This window comes from Antrostomus carolinensis, unplaced genomic scaffold (genome assembly GCF_000700745.2).
Source record: "Antrostomus carolinensis isolate BGI_N321 unplaced genomic scaffold, ASM70074v2 scaffold33721, whole genome shotgun sequence".
Taxonomy (NCBI): Eukaryota; Metazoa; Chordata; class Aves; order Caprimulgiformes; family Caprimulgidae; genus Antrostomus; species Antrostomus carolinensis.
Window position 1 is genome coordinate 1 of NW_010295446.1, and position 17010 is coordinate 17010.

A 17010-nucleotide genomic window follows, 5' to 3' on the forward strand; every position below is an offset into this window, starting at 1 on the left:
AATTCAGGAGTAAAGTTGAGCCTGGGAAGAAAGGAGGGATAGGGGGAGGGTGTTTAAAGATTTGTTTTTATTTCTCATGGTACTACTCCGATTTTTGATTGGCAATAAATTAAATTAATTTCCACAAGTTGAGTCTGTTTTGCCCATGACGGTAGCCGGTGAGTGATCTCTCCCTGCCCTTATCTTGACCCACAAGGTTTTTGTTGTATTTTCTCTCCTCCCTCCAGCTGAGGAGAGGAGTGACAGAGTGGCTTTGGTGGGCACCTGGTACCAGCCAGGGTCAACCCACCACAAAGATTTTTTAATAATAATTCAGTACCTATGAATATTTTGAGCTGGACACATATATATCAGGGGCTGAGAAGTGCCCTTTGTAATTTATTTCCAATCTTTTTTATGAAACTAAAATTGTCACCAAACTGTCCATTTGTGAATGCCAACTAGTTGGATGTAGGAATGTCTAGATATGCAGGATGGAGATAAATTTATGATTGTGGGGGTGTAACCGAGTTTTGACATGGTAGTATGCTGTAAGGATTTGATTTGTTTTGTTTTGCTTCTTTTTATGAGCCCTGAAAAGGAGGGAGTGTTACTTAGGGTGAGCATATCTCCAAAATGAAAGTGTCTGAGAGTTCTGCCCAGTTCTGGTCTGCCCCGGGAGCAGTGGGATCAGGGCAGCTGACCTGTGATGGAGCTGATGGCAAAGCAGTTCTGTTCTGCCTGCGGGGAAAGGGAACTGGGAAGCCCAAGAACATACTTTCTCAGCATGTGTGGAAGCAGGTGTGTCTGAAGGATGCCGAGTGCTGAAAGAACAGTCTATTTTTATGCCAGCAGTGATTAGGTTTCTTATTTGGGTAGATCCATGTTTAAAACCACACAGGTGGTGGTGATGGTAGCTTTGAGTCTTTGCACTACACGCTTGCCCATAGACACCCGAGACCAGCATTTGAAAGCAGCTTTCTGAGCAGGAAAACTTGCTTCCAGAAGTGCTCCTTGTTTATGTTTTGTTTTGTACACTTGGTCCAATAAAGTATATGGGGACAAAAAATTAATAAAGGAACAAAAATAGTGAGAAATGGAAACCATAAGTTAACTGTAATTTGAGGGTGGCCACTGTGGAGGGTAGCTATTAGATACAGCCTTGACAAAAATGACTGAATTCTGGTAGGTCTGGCTCTGCTTGGTTTCTGCTACCATCTGTCTGTCTCTCTCTCCCTCTTCACTGCACTTCTCTAAACAAGCACTAGAAAATGAAGAGCTGTATTACTCTTTCTGATTCTAGAATATTTTCCAGTCAAGCAAGGAATAATGTGGCCATTTCTCTTAACAATGAGGCGGGGTTTGTGACTGCAACTGCATGTTGTTCGACCAGGTTTTTTTCTCTAATGTTTTTGTCTGTAACTATAATCCTAACATTTTTTAGTTGTTTTTGAAACCTTCATGGCACATTTTGGTGATGCAGTTGTGTAAGTCTGTTACACATCATGTTGAATTCATGGGAAGTTGCAATAACAGGGGTTGCTCCATGCTCTCCAGGGAGCATGAGGTGAAGTGTGTCTGTCTGCCTTACAAAAGTGATTGTAAAAATTAAGGTGAGGTATTAGAGGCTTTTGTACACACAAAGCAAGAAAGTTGTGTCTGAGGATGAGAAACTTTACTTTGTGGCATCAAATAATTGCTAATAGGTTCTGCTGCTGCACAGGGAAAAGTATTCCTAGTACTTTTGGATGTTTCTGGTATCTTATTGGTAGCTGTTCTGTAGATGATTTTCTAGCTTGCAGATTTAAAAAAAAAACCTCATTCTCATTATTTAAGTTATTAATCTAAAGTTAATTGTTCATTTGATATGAAACCTCCTCTGTTTTGATTGAGGTGTTTAAGGTTATTCTTTCCAGAACTCAGACATGTTTGATCATGAAAATACCAGACCACTCATAAAAAGTGCTTTTCAGAACTGAAAAAAATTAAGAGGAGGGGAAAGAAAAAACTCCAAGTTAAAATATTTGTGTTTCTTTTTAGTAACATTCGTAGGAACACTCCTTCCTTTGTTCTTAACTTCATAACTTGAGATTATTTTTTACAAAGCACTGATTTGCAATCAGCAAGCTATTTGTTAGTATTTTGTAGCCAAGCTGTATCAAAGCGCTTTCCAAGTCAAATATGTGAAATGATGCAAAGGAGGAGGAGGTGGACAGCTTAATATCCAGGCTTTTTGTCAATTCCAGAACAGGCAGTCCTTACTCCTACCAAGTATTTACAAAATGTTGGACATTAAGAAGTCTTCTGAAGCAGCAGCTACTGTGTGCTGAGGAATAGGGGAGTTAAAGTCCTTTGACGACCTGTGATGGTTTTGAGCAAGTGCCTCATACAGGAAATAAATCATTGCAGAAAAAAGAGTCTCTTCCAATTATCCAAATTGCTTGAGTAGATTTCTAAATTTACCTCATCAAATTTGAGATGTGCAAGTGACTGCGACTTGTGTACAGGTCTTTCTGCTAAGTGAAATAAAAGAATGTTTTTGTTTGAGAAACTTAAGAAAGCTGAGAGTCTTGGGAACTAGGATTCTTGAGGCAGTTGGGGCCGCTCAGTGTTTAGCAGAATTGTGAATGATGTCAGGTTCCTTTCAGCTTGACCTCTTGAGTTTCTGATGCTTTTCCTGTGACCTGGCAGTTTTCATTTCAGGATATAATTACTCCTACAAAACAGTAATCAATGAACCTTAACCAAAAGAGAAAGGGTTATGAAAACAAAAAGATGTATGAGCATAAGCAGCTCTTCCGTGGTTAGTCACAATATTAAACTGTACTTCATGGCCCAGAGCTTTATAAAATGTGAGTTATCAGCATTTTCATTCACGTGTCACATCTCTCAGAGACTGCACTGTGAACAGTCACTGACCTGTTTGTGTCTTTCAGCCTTGGTTTTCTGTAGCAGTTGTTTGTATGGAAAAGTTAGTGTTAGGCAAGTGTTTAGATATTTTTAGTAGCCTAATCGGATGAGCACATGTCCTTTTGAAAAAGTGTGTGTGGTGAAGCAGCTGTCTGGGCATTTGGAAATGGGGGAGGAGACAGAACCCCTCTTGGCAGAACAGCTGCATTGACCACAGTTGGAAGCACTGCACTTCAGGGAAGAGGAAAGGTTCCTACATAAAATTTCCTAAATATTTACTTGCTTGTGCAGAATAACAATAATAGAGATTAATACTTTCTTACTTGCTGCAGTACTTCCAAGGAGAAATCAATACATATGGTTGGAAAAGACTTTTCCAAAATGAGTATATTTTTGGTACGTGTGTCTCTGAGAAGCATTGTGGCCAGACAGTCATGGCCTTAAGGCAGCAGTGCTTCACCAGGGGACTGCACATACAGCTCCTGATCTTTAACAAGTAAAAAATACTGCATCAAAGGGCAACTGGGATGGAGCAAACAAATGGTTTGTTGTTGTCATTGAATAATGGACTACTGTACTTCTGCACTTGTGACTGAAATTCTTCCTCAAGAGTACAGTCAATTCCAAGCTGCTAGGAGGTAATACAGATTGAAGGGAAACAACTGGTTGCAGGCCAGTTTACTTGTTGAAAGATGGTTAATACTCATTGGAATCTGTCTATTACCCTACATCCTCTTGAACTGATGCTTTTTAAGATAAGTGTATGATTGACGTGTTTCATCTGATTAAAATAATGCTTCTGAATCTGTGGCCCCAGAGCACCTTTTCAGTTTCCCTTAATTACGTAGCTTCTCTCTACTGTTACTCTTACTCCTCTGTGCTCCTCGCTTCTTTTCCTCCACTCATACTGTTCCTGTTCACGTCAGGAATACAAAACTAAGTTACAAATAATCCTGCACATAAATGTTTCTTAGTTTGGGGTTTGTTGTTTGTTTTTTTTTTTTAAATACTATCGAAGTGTGAAGCCTTGTCTACTAAATTATGTATTTACAAGGAGTGGAAAATACAGTTTTACCTATTAGCAGCTGGTGTACCAATTTATAATTAAATTTATAATTGGGGTAAGCAGTGGATAGTTTTAGCATGTCAGCAGGTCAAGCTTAATGTCAGGGAGAAGGAATGGTTCCCTCTCTGCTGTGGGATCTCTTTGCGTATCATGAGAGTGTACTGAAGCAACATACTAAAGCATGAGCATACACACTCCAACATGAAAATGAAATCCTTTGGTAGTTGTGCAGTTAGATGATGCAATCAAGCCAATTGTCAGACTTGCCATCGCCTCCAGTTCCTCTGTCTGCGTTCCATCTGTGTGGCCCAGTCCCTTCTGCTCCCATGGACCAGCTCACCATGCAGTTGAATGACTGCCAAAGCTTCATGCTTGCTGGCTTGGAAAGATTTTTGGAATGTTAGGTTTTTGGCATGTTAGCAAGGTGAATCAGCTGGAGTGGATTGTCTCCAGATTGTAAAAAAAAAAAAATAAAAATTATAAACTGCCTTGAAAATAACAATGAGAGTGTCTTTCAAAGGTGATTTTAAGCAACTGAAGCAAAGCTAAAATCAGACCAGAAACAGTAATTTGTGATGGGTTTAGCTTCACACGTGTGCTGTATTTTGCAGGTGAGGATGAACAATCTACTGAGATGGCTGCAAGGTGGGAAGACGAGAAGGTGACTGAAGCTGCCTCAGACGGTTTTGTTGCTATTAAAATTGACACCAAAAGGTCTGATCCTAGTCTTAATTCTGTTTCTTATACAGTCGTTCATTGGTGATGATGCAGCTAAGAGGCTTTTGATGTCCTTGCTCTGATTTGGAGGTAGTCTAAATACAAGGTTCCGGAGCATAAGTGAAGTCAGTACTCTGAAGCTCCTAAAGCCTGAGAAAATTCCAAATTTCAGAATTTATTGTTGTGTTCTGCAGAATATTCATTGCGTATTTCGAACTGTATTTCAGTACTAGTGAAAGAACACTTGAGGTTGACCTTCTTCAACAGGAAGAGACACAAAAGTTATGTAAAAAAGCTGGAATCAAAATGCAAGCGCTCTTGAGGCATTTCTTGATTTGCCAAGTTACATAATGAATTTCAAAACTCTCATGAATTCAGAAAGATAAAAATCTGTAAAGCCCCAGAGAAATTATGTTTGTGTCTATTGTAACACATAGAATAGGGAAGCATTGAAGTTCCTGGGTAAATTACTCAACTATTTTTGTTATCTTTAAGTGCTCTAGTCCGTGTGCAGAAAGTGCATTGACGTTTCCCAAAATGCTACTATTTTGAAATATTTTATTAGACTTCCTATATTATTTGCACTCGATAGACTAGATGGCTTTTTCCTGAATTGCTTCTTAGCACCGTTTCCCTAAATCTTATGTAGCCAACTGTGATAACCAGGGAATGTCACCATGTCAGCACTTATGCAAAATGTTAATGAGAAGATGCTTTTAGTGTTCTCTCAAGTATTTAAATAGTTTTGTGTGTGGTAATAGGACAGTTATTTTTATGATTAAACTGTAGTTGTTGCAAACTGATTGCTCCTCCTAAATGAATCTTTTCTTTTAAACAGTGAAGCATGCCTGCAGTTTTCTCAAATATGTATCCTTTGAGATTAGTTTAGATGCCACATTATGATACAGATAATTGCTCTTTACAAGTTAATATTGTTTTTAAGAGAAATATTTACAAGCAACGTTATTAAAAATACTTCTTATGGCACAAAAAACATGCAGTAAACTGTGTAGTTAAAAGATACAATCTATGTATTCAACTTACTGTCAGTTCTTGGAGAAAGTGAACAAGTTGGGGGTTTTTTTTAATGTTAATCCTATGTAATTCTCCAAATAGAAATTATACAATGATTTATGTAAACAAAATAACCCACTGGTCTTACTAATCAGCATTAGAAAACAAGCAAGCAATGCTCTGAGTTATTAGCTGGAGTTCAGCGTTATGGAGGTGGAAGAACAAGTAGTGGACTGGGTTCTATCCCATACACAGGTGTGAAGTGAGGCAGACATCTGCCTGCCTTCAGTAGGTCGCTGCATACAGCTCAGGAATTCTGTATGATGCTGGGAAAGGGAATGCAGAACCTTAACCTGCATTTTCTTAATGCTGTAAAGAGTTTGCTATTGTCTACATAAAATGTTGTCTCACTCTAAAACAAAATCTTTCAAGTTAAAACATAATCAGTTGTCGGATGTGTGTGTGTTGGAGAAAAATATTTTGGCTTAAACCATTTCAAAGAAAAGAAGAAATGCTAGTGAGTTGTGTGCAATGCTTTCCAGCACTTTTGTTAGCCTCTCTTTTCTTCCTTGGCACTGGCTACAGGTGACCAGGTGGAGACAGAATATTGGGCTAGAAGCTTCTGTAGGAAGGATTTATTTCTGCTTTTCCTTTTAAAGTTACTTTATCAACTTTTCTCATTTGTTGCCCTTAACTGTTGCTGTGCAGATCCTGTAGTGTGTGTTCCATCCAGTTTTTTTATAGGAGACAATGGAATCCCTTTGGAAGTAATTGCTGGCAGCGTTTCTGTTGAAGAGCTTGTTACCAGAATCCATAAAGTTAAACAGGTACCGCTTGCTCACAGGCTGGATCTGTCAGACTGAGTTGGGTGAGAGAGGAGATGTCCCCAGCCCTCGGCACGTGCCTTGGGGAAGTGTGAATGGCTGGTCCTGTATCCTTCCAGCAACAAAATCTGCAAACTTAAATTCCATGTGCAAGCTGAACAGGTTGGAAAGCTCTGTGCAGAAGTGTTTTAGTGTTATTTTTTGTTTGTTTCACACATTGGTTTAGATCATCTGTGTAACACCTACAGTGTTAAAGAAATACGTCAAGAACTCTAAACAGCAGTAACGTAGCAATTGCTCTTGCAGCTCATGCCTGGTTTTGTAATGTGTATTTATGTAATTATGCTAATATAGATGTCGATAGCTTTATCACTTTGATTTCAAGTGTAAGACTAAAATTAGGAAAAAACATTAAATGTATGATTACATCATACTCAACAATATGTGAAAATTTTAGTTTTATATTTTAAATAAGACTGTTTCTGCAGAAATAGTTTAGTCTTGACCTTTGAGCCTGTGGACAATATTCAGAGTTTCATAGTCTGATGTTTTTTCCCCATTTCTTAGATGCACACAGGAAAAGGGCAGCCTTTGGAAAGTGGAAGTCAGTCATCTCCTCCCTGTCCCTCCGCTCAATCTGATGGTGCTCCAGAAAATACGCAATCCAAAGCAGCAGAGTTTTGTGACTCTCCCGAGTCTGTTATGTCTGAGACAATAAGACCTTCTGCTGGTAATGGTTAGTATTTTTACACAAATGCTAATTTGCTTTTGAAATGGTTTTCCTTTTCTTAAGTTGCTATATGATGGTACATTAAAAAAGGCAATATATTGAGCTGACTTGTTGAGGAAAAACTTTTAGTATCCCAGAATGCTTCTTGGAAGTCTAGAGGGAAGAATAGCTTGTCGTTCTGCTCAGTTTTAATGAGTGAGAAATCTATGGTTTATAATACAAGGAAAAATGTGTAGACTTTTCTTGAAATAGGATTCAATTTTAAATATTTCTTTAGGTTAGTAACCTGAAATGAAATTGTTGGGTGGGGGTATAAATAGCAGAGCCTCCTATCTCCTTAAGATACATTTTTATTATGAGAAATGTAGCTTTTATTTTTCTCTTATGCGTTACTTTCTTGTAAATCACTTGAAGATGGAGAAAATTCAGGTCAAGCAAGCCAGGAAGCAAGTAATTCTTCAGATGAGCACGCGAGCGATGCTCAGCCTGTGAATGATCTCACACTCAAAGTAGAAAGGTAAGTCATCTTTTGCAGGCATACATACATACATACATGTATTGTATGTGTTTTGTGGGAGATGGTTTTGTTGGGTTTTGCATTTTTTGGAGGGTTTTTTTCGAAGAAATAGGCTTAGATCCAGGATTTTATCCTGCTTATTCTGTTATCATTTGGCAAACATTTATGTGGTCTTATTTTTGTTTAGATGTCTGCGACTACACTGGGGGTGATACAAAAACAGCTGTTAATCATAGAATCATAGAATGGTTTGGGTTGGAAGGGACCTTAAAGATCATCCAGTTCCAATTTCTCATGTACTCTGAAAGAAAAGGGTAATCTGGAAAACTGAGGATGTTCTCCTTACTTTGATATAACTTGAATACAGACAATATGTTTGCTGCAAAAATTCTGCAGGAGTTAAAACACTGAACTGAAAGCACTTGAAACTGGGGTAGTAAAGAGCTGACCTAGATCTTGTACAGAGATGTCATCTTAGTTCTTTTTCTTCTTGTCTGTTTGATGATTGTTTGTGGTCTAGACATGTTGGAAAAGCCAGAGGAATCCTATTCTGAGACAACTCTTGTTTTGATCAGGGAGCAGTAATGAGGTCTGATGAGCAATGCTAGTTCTAGTATTTTAAAGTATGGTGACCAGAGACATCTGGTTCAGTACATGGTTCATTCATTAAATTGATTGTTCTTAAATACAAGATTTTGTGTATAAACTTGTTTTTTAGCATCTGTAAGACTGACACTATTTGCAATATCCTATCTAAAACCAGTAACACATATCAGTAAATAGGATTATTTCTAGTGATAAAATAGATTTTAAAACTTTTTCACGTTTAATTTCAATTTTCTTCCAAAGTTGTTGGACAATAAGTATAATTTTTACTTACCACTGATAAGAAAATGCAGTCAATATTTTAATATAAATACCAAATTTCCCTTCTAAAATGTGCATTAATCTTAAATTATATTGTATTTGCATATATCTGGAACATTTATTTCAGGGGAAAAAGGCAAAGCTCTGTGGTAATTACTACTTTCTTTTTAAAAAAGCAAAACAGCTACCATACAAACGAAGTCTGATTATCTGACTTGTGTTATTCGGTCATGCCTGCCCTTTCCCTAAACCTAAAATATGTTGTAAATTACTATGTTGTTGGGTTTTTTGTTGGGTTTTTTTGGTTTTTTTTAAGTGAATCCTTATTCTAAGGCAGGTTTCTGGATAGATGAGACAGATACATAGGCATCTCTGTCAGTGCTGTGTATTATTTGCTTTCCATTTAGGAAGTGATGTGCAGAAGAAAGCAGATGGCTTAAATAGCTAAAAAGAGATTGAGATTTAGTGTTTCTGTTACCACAGATCATACGTAGTATTTACTTATTTTATGTCTTCCAAGTTGGTTCAACAGTAAGAATATGTAAGAAACAGTAAGAATATGTAAGATTCTTCATTTACTGAGGGGAAAAGGCCAGAAGGAATATCTTATAACTCCCTTTAAAGTTGGAAACTCGGTGGTGAATCACCACCCCATCTTTTTATGAATGGTACACCTGCATGTGAGTTAATCGTGACAGTGACACTGGGTATTAGCACTGTTTTACAGTTCATTTTCATGTGTTCCCTTCTTTGGTGTTTGCAGATGCTTCATTAACATTTTAAAATGTTCATAACAGATAATGCCATTTTAAGGCTTTTCACTTTATTCTTAAATTTAGAATAACAAAAAAACTTGAGGAAAGACGAGAAGAAAAAAGGAAAGAAGAAGAACAGGTAACACAAAAATATAAAACCACTTGCAATTTTTTTATATCATTATTTGAATAAATGCTCAATTCCTTTAAAAAAGGAATTTAACTCCTTTTTAAACAAATGTACTAAAATCTTGTCTTACTTTTGTCCAAGGCAATTTTGTGGTCCAATTTTTATGTCTCTGTTGTTTATTCAGAAAGAAATTAAAAAAGAAATTGAACGGAGAAAAACTGGTAAAGAAATGTTGGAGTACAAAAGACGACAGGAGGAAGAATTGACAAAGCGTATGTTAGAGGAAAGGAACAGAGAAAAGGCAGAGGAGAAGGCTGCTAGAGAGCGTATAAGGCAACAGATTGCAATGGTAAAGCTTTTATTTTGGAAGACAGCTTGCTGCTTCTCTCTCTCACAGGGGCCACCAGTGTACTAAAGGGGTACATTGTCTCATTCGGTGCCACTTGGAAAGATTGTCCATTTTTCTGTTTGGAATCCTGAAACAATTTATGTGTTTGGGGTTTATGTAGCATTTCCTGTGTATAAAGTGAAGCTTCTGCTTTCATACTCATAATGATCTTTTCTGTCTGAATGAACTTACTAACTTCTCTGTCATGTTGCTTGAGTCCACTGGAGAATTACCATTTAAACATAAAAATAATTGCAACTGAAGCGTAGTTCTGGAACAGAAGCAAGGGGATATTTAATTGTGGGACAAGCAGAAGAACACTGATCTCAAAAGGAAGAGGGTGGTATTTTCTGAGTTTATACATGTGTGTATGTATATGGATATAAACAGTTCATAACAATTGAAATCCCTCCTCGTTCCTACATTTTGGCCTAGAACACTTAGAACTGTAACTGTGTAACTTCTCATAAGATTTTTCCCTTCATCTTCCCTGGAGTGTTGAGCTTGCATGGGCAGATCATCTATTAACAACTGTTTGTGTGAAGTGACTCATTGAAAAGTGTCATCTTAGCTAATGACAGGAGATGGTGCAGTTTGGCAGTGAGTAATTCTCTGCAGCATGACTCTCTTTTCTCCTAGTTGGGTACGGAGTACAGATCATAGTTCTCTGTTTTAATGACGATTAAGCTACAATTTAAGGTAAAGTTTCTGTTTGGTCCTTTCACAGGATCGTGCTGAGCGAGCAGCTCGTTTTGCAAAATCAAAGGAAGAAGCAGAAGCTGCAAAAGCGGCAGCTCTTCAGGCTAAACAGGCTGAAATAGAGGCCAGAAAAGAAGCATCTCAGAAGGAGCGAAGGTGAGTTCCTGTCGAGAGAGAGGTTTATATTTTTGGGGAGAGAGGTGAAGAAACTTTATTACATAAACTTTTAAGAAATTTAATATACATCCTAATCTATTAATTGATGCCATGTTGAACTGTTTAAATAGTGATATAAAAAGTTGGCTTTCTGTTATATTATTTATTCATAGCTATTTAAATTAATATTATGTTCTCTATTAACTTTCATCCTTTTGACATTCCTGATTATGAAATGCTCATCACCTGTCCTTGTGTTATTTTAGTTAGGTAAGAACTTTTCCTGGCTCATCTTTGATTTAAATACCACGTATAATGGGGCTAAGTGGGGAACTAGGTAAGGTGAGGATGTGATAGATGATGACTAGAGAAAACGACTGGATAATGTCAGAACTGCTGTGGGGAGCGTGGTGCTGACCCAGCTGTTTGGCTGTGTGTACGATTGGCTCGGACTCAGCAAGGCTTGATGGGGCTCAGCAGCTGTCTGGGTCAGAGCTGTCTCCTGCTTTGCCCAACACTATTGTTCTAAAAAATATTCTCACCTGTAGAGACCTCACCTGGAGTTAAGGAGCCACTGTGAGCCTAGTACTGCCCCTGACAGGGCAAGGACAGGAGTAGCAGCCTGTCTTGGTGTTGAAGCTCAGTCATGCTGGGCCATAGCTAGTCAAGTATAGAATTACTTGCCAAGCCAGCTTAAATGTCTGTGCCCTCATAGTACAACTTCCTGAAAAAGAACAAAAGTAATACAGGCTACACAAAAGAAATAGGGCTTGTACTGCATTCATTTACTCACTTTTTGCATGATTAATATAACTACCTTGTTTGAGTGGTGATGGGTCTTGGACTCTGATGAAAACCAGAGGTGTGTAGTGATACATAAGCAGCTGGTTATCAACTGTGGATCCGAGCTTACAGCCCATCCGCACTGCCATAAGTAGGGTGGCTGTCCCTCTCTTCCACATTTCACTACTACCGAGCTGAAGCCCCAGGAGTGTTTGTCCGTCACTGTTGGTGCTGTGCTGACTGACCCGATACGTGTCCCGCAGTGCAATAGCCAGGATCCAGTTCCGCCTCCCAGATGGATCTTCCTTTACTAACCAGTTCCCATCCGACGCACGGCTGGAAGAAGCGAGGCAGTTTGCTGCACAGGTAAATCGGTGTTTCATTGTCTTAGCTACATGCTGGTTACAACTTGCTGTAGCATTAACTAGTTGTTGGTCGTGGTGGAATTGTCATCAACTGCTCTTGTTGTTTATTTGAAGGTGGTTTTGGTAGCAGCCTTTTCCAGTGCCACCAACTCCCTTTGTATTACTGCAACGTATCATTAGTTAGAGATAGTAGGACATGAAAAATCCTTCATGTCTCTACATGAAGATGATTAATAGTTTGATAGAGAACGGTTGGGTCATTGTGGTGAGGTTAACTCAACTGGCAAACCTGCAGTTGTTTGAAAGTGAACAGTTATAAATAAAATGTTTTCTTTCTATTTTCACAGACGGTTGGTAATGCTTACGGCAATTTTTCACTGGCGACAATGTTTCCCAGGAGGGAGTTTACCAAAGAAGATTATGGAAAGAAGTTACTGGAGCTAGAGTTAGCACCCAGTGCTTCAGTAGTGTTGCTGCCGGTAGGTGATAGCTTTTGGTTTATTTGCTTTTCGTTTCCTAGCTGCTTTTAGTCGGCTGTGATAATATTTGGCTTGAATTTGGGTCTTTTCTGTGTCAAAGACAGATTGCAAAATTACTTTAATTTTTGTCAGGACTGATTTAGAGTAGGATTTTTTTTCTGAAGCAGATAAATGGTGGCAAAGATATTTGTCTAATACATAACCGAAGGAGTTCTCTTGTGTCTACTGAGCTGCTTCTAATGATGTATTAAATACTCTGTGTACAAGAGCACGACTTTAATATCTGACAAGTTTTCTTTCTGTGTTCCTGACCAGGCGGGAAGACCTGCTACTTCTGTTGTTCAGGCTTCGGGCGGTGATCTGTGGAAGTTCTTGGGCACAATACTTTATCCCCTCTTAGCAGTTTGGAGATTTATTAGCAACTTCCTGTTTACGAGTCCACCCCCCTCACAGTCTGCTGTGAGATCAGCTCATCAGCAAGACCATTCAAACCCTTCCACATCTAGCAGCGTCGAGCAAAGCAGGTAATCCAAACTGTTCCAAGGCAGCTGGTTCTCAAGCTGCTTGCTGGAGTTGTGTTCATGCTGTAGTGGGGAACTGAACTGTGTCTGTCTCATAACTGCTGCTCCCTCCTTGCAGTTTCTGGCCACCAGCCTTCCCTCTGGTGAAAAGAGATAATCTTGTGGCTGGTAAACTGTATGGCAGCTCTGGCTGGGATTTCTTGGCTTTTACATGTGAGATTAAGCAAACTCCTTATTGTTTGCTTCAGTTTCCAATGACAGAGTAGAAAAAGCATTGCCTTGGGGTCATTTATGAATAGGGAATTCGGCTGTAACTCCAAAAGCAGACTTCACTTGGGCTCATATTGTTTGGAAGATAAAAATTTTGAAAATGAGGCGTCAGATTGTTATGTGATGGTTGTACAAGAAACCCGGGCAACTGAAGTCTGATTTTTTTGGCAGTTAAGGTTTTTGTATTGCCTAGCAAATGAGAGATCTGCTGTAGCAGGGGAGCCGCTGCGCCGATTCACATGAAGCAGCCGTGTATCGCTTCAGTGACAGGTGCTTTCCAGGGGAAATAAGATTCTCTCAGTTTATCTGACTGCTGAATGATGAATTTTCAGCTGGGTATTGCTTCCCAAGGAAACAGTGCTGAAGAATACTGTTACTGGGGATAAGAGGAGGAAGGATGCGTGATTTACAGAAGTGAATGCAGTAATTGCCAGGGGAAACTCAAACCTCACTGTCATTTGTACCCTAGGCAAGCAGTCAGGAAACGAGTGGTGGAAAAGCGCGGGGAAGACTTCAAAAAAGAAGGCAAAATATATAGACTGAGGACTCAAGACGATGGAGAAGATGAAAACAATACTTGGAATGGAAATTCTACACAACAGATGTAGTTTTGAGTAACTTCAGTAATCACTGGCATTTTTTTTTTTTTCTTTTCTTTCTTATTTGATCGAAGTCAACTAAAGCTTCTGGACAAGTGGGGCTTATTTTACACTGACTGAATTACTTAATTCTTATTCCTGCAGTGGAGTATGGAATAAAGTCACCTAAGTCAGAAAAATCAAGTGGGTGTAGTTGAGGCCTAGAAGCAGAGAGTTAAAAAGACTGAAAATCTCCTTCAGCTTTCATAATCATCAGCTTTCATAATCATTACCCAACTGCCATAGAAAGGCACTTTTTAATCTATAAATATTCTGCTACATAAATTTAAGGGCCAGATGTTAATATAAAGGTCAGGGTAGGCAATGACTGATTAAAATGAGGGTTTTGGAAGCACTATAAGTAGCAAATGAGGTAACTAATTTATGTTTAACTTTTTTTTTTTTCTTGCTTCTGCAACTGCAAGCAAAATCTTGTAGTTTTTAATTCTCCAAGCACTCAATAAACTATTTTCCAGAAAACATCGCTGTCTTCTCTTGTGAGGTTCCTCTGAAGTACTTGTGTCACAAGGAAGCAAGCTCTGAGGAACATACATTGAAATTTAAAATATAGCACACAAACTTTTGGTGTTTAAATCACCTTACTCAGGAGTTGTTCATATTGAAATGTGGTAACACACATCTAAAATAGCGGTGTGCATACAGGGTCTCTGTCACATAAAATGGAAATGCAACACAAGAGCCCAGAGCCTTTATTTTGGGGGAAGAGTCAAAGCCTTCCTGCATGGAAGGATGCCAACCAGAGTACTGTGCATGTCACTGTTTGAGACCTAAATATTACTGTGTTCTGTGCTGCTTCAGCTTCCTATTTAAAGGAGATTTAGTTCAGTATCCCAGTCTCTCCAGCTCTGAAGCCATAGTACTATGGCCACTTCCATTATTTTTAAAATCATTTATGATACATAATAAGGAAGGGGTGGGGATGGGACAATACAGGAGCTGCAATAGAACAGTACATTCTTGGTGACCAGTTTTCACCAGTGTAGACAGTAATTTGTCTTAAAACCACAAAGAAGCAGTAGAGTTTCCAGGGGCTGCTCTCAGATCCCTTGAAGAGACCTGCATCCTCCAAGGGGAGGTGATGAAGCAAGAAAAGAGGAAATTTCAAGTTCAGAATCCTTATGCAAATAGAAACAAGCAATTTTACTTGTGTCTTTAAGAAATCAAATCAATAATGCCTGGGGAGAAAAGAGACAGTTAACATAGAAAAAAAAAAAGCCTTTTTATTGTAGAGTTGGTAAGTAAACAACAAAGGGATGGGGCCCAATTGCTAAGGTGAGACACAAAGGTGCAGTAGTACAAGCACGAGGTTTCTTTTCCTGGTGCTATAGGCTTTTTTTATTAAAAAAACCCCACCAAAAGATACACACTTCAGCAAGTGGAAACTTTACAGTCTACTAAGTTTCATGTGTGATTGTTTAGGGGATCTTTTGGGTAATTTTCCATACATACATGCAAACAGAGCCAAGCCCAACGCTCCAACTGCAGAAAGAGCAAAAAGCACGTAGAGGGCTATTTCTGCACTGTGTGATGTTAAATCTAATCCCAAGAAGCGCACGCTGGCAGCTGCTCCTGGTGTGGAGTCTGGTGGGGTCACTGTCCATGGGAAAACAATGAGGAAGCGTTAGTGCCCAGCCCGGGGTGAACTCCTTCACCTGTGTGTTTGCATTGCCGAGTCTGTGTGCTGGGTGACTGACACCATTCTAGCTCAGGGGACAGGCAAAATTTGTCTGATCATGTAATTCTTGAAACTCGAGGAGAGGTGAGTGTTCCCTGGCAGCCATGATCAACCCAAAAAGCTGATTAAAAATGATTATTGAAAAATCCCACCCAACAATGGTTGCTGTTCACTGTACTCTAGTTCAGGGAGCTTAAATGACAAAAGACTCAGTATTTTGAAAAGCTTACCCAAAACCCAATTCATATAAAGTATTCAAAATTGTTTAGACAAAATGGTGTGGGAATAGTGACTGTGTGTGGTTTGGAAACCAGCTTAGGCAGTTCTGTTAATCAGAGAAAAGTAGAATGGAGTATCTTTTTTGCTGCATTTTGGAGACAGGCATGGATCAAGGTGCTATTACACAAAATTTAGTCGTTTTTCTGGTTTTGTACTCAGAAGTGACATCATTCCACATGAATGGCTTCAGTCGTAACTGGTACCTAGTCAGTGCACTGCTGGAGCCCTTAGAAATAATATTGCAGAAAATGGTGGTGTCTTTAAAGCCTGTAGATCATGGAAAGCTTTTGGGATTAGCATCAGATGCACACACACAAGCTCAGTTTCTGCTGCATCACTTACCTTCAGGCTCCAGTTCCAGACAGGGGTGTGGGCCCGTTGCTGGGTCTGGAAACCCGTTGCAGCTTATGATCTGTGAGTAATACCTGGCAGAGGCCTTGGGGCGCCGCGGCAAGTTGGGGTCTGTGAAGTTCACGTGATAGAACCCAAACCTTTCGTCAAAGCCCACCGCCCACTCAAAGTTGTCCATCAGCGTCCACGCAGTGTAGCCTCGTATATCGACGCCATCGAGCACAACGGCTGTTACCGGGACCAGACAGAATGGGTTAGTGGTGCAGCCGGGTGACAGGAGGTGTCAGCACTAGGCCAGCAGTGGCAGTGTCCCCAGAGGCTCAGGGACACCACACAGCAGCAGGGTGCTGGGCAGTGAGGTTATTGCCACGGTGGCCTCATTGCTTTTGCCATCTCCCCATTCCCACCTCTCTCCCATGTTGCCCAAGCTCAGTTGCTCTGAGTAGTTCAGCTGCCAAGTTCCAGCTAAGGAGCAAGCAAGGCAGCTCAGTCAGCCTGCCAGTTCTGGAGACAGCTTTCCAAAAAATCAAAGCTTTTGTCCTCTAAACAAAGGTTTGGGAACAGAGAAAAGCCATCAACATGCACCTGGTGTTTCAACACGTGCTGGTGGGGCCCTCACTGCAAACAGGCAGTAAAGGAGCAGTTTCTGGGCAGCTGGCTGACAGCTCCCTACATCAGAGAGGCAAACTGAAAGGGCCGTTCCCAGGCGCTGCTTGAGCACTGCTGTAACTGAAACCAGTGTGGGGCTGGTTCGGTGTTTTGAGGAGATGCAGTTTTTAGACACAGCAGTAGTCAAACTAGAAGTTGGAAGAGGTATTCATAACAGTTACCCCGTCAAGTAGTGGAACCTTCTCCTGCCAGACGCAGCTGTACAAG

The 17010-nt window shown here is 39.7% G+C and overlaps 2 protein-coding genes across 2 annotated transcripts in view; one reads left to right on the plus strand and one right to left on the minus strand.

The window, feature by feature from the left end:
- Positions 1-145: 145 nt before the first annotated feature.
- On the plus strand, positions 146-14288 carry UBXN4 (UBX domain protein 4). The gene is made up of 14 exons (XM_029087473.1): positions 146-158; positions 1686-1736; positions 4567-4669; positions 5511-5539; positions 6395-6513; positions 7078-7246; positions 7655-7757; positions 9464-9518; positions 9694-9858; positions 10625-10752; positions 11799-11901; positions 12248-12379; positions 12695-12903; positions 13640-14288. Exons 1-14 carry the CDS (start codon positions 146-148, stop codon positions 13776-13778), a joined length of 1518 nt encoding a protein of 505 aa, XP_028943306.1. The 3' UTR covers positions 13779-14288.
- Positions 14289-15213: 925 nt separating this feature from the next.
- LCT (lactase) overlaps positions 15214-17010 on the minus strand; it is a gene marked incomplete at its 5' end in the record, with an annotated part of 15939 nt that continues 14142 nt past the window's right edge. Inside the window, 2 exons of the mRNA XM_029087472.1 lie at positions 15214-15422; positions 16126-16362. Of these exons, the coding sequence (XP_028943305.1) occupies positions 15214-15422; positions 16126-16362 (446 nt within the window). The remainder of the gene's footprint in view (positions 15423-16125; positions 16363-17010) is intronic.

Coding starts and splice junctions, on each gene's coding strand:
- UBXN4 (XM_029087473.1), top strand. Junction 7,247..7,654: donor AAGACCTTCTGCTGGTAATG/GTTAGTATTTTT, acceptor AATCACTTGAAG/ATGGAGAAAATTCAGGTCAA. Junction 9,859..10,624: donor TAAGGCAACAGATTGCAATG/GTAAAGCTTTTA, acceptor GTCCTTTCACAG/GATCGTGCTGAGCGAGCAGC.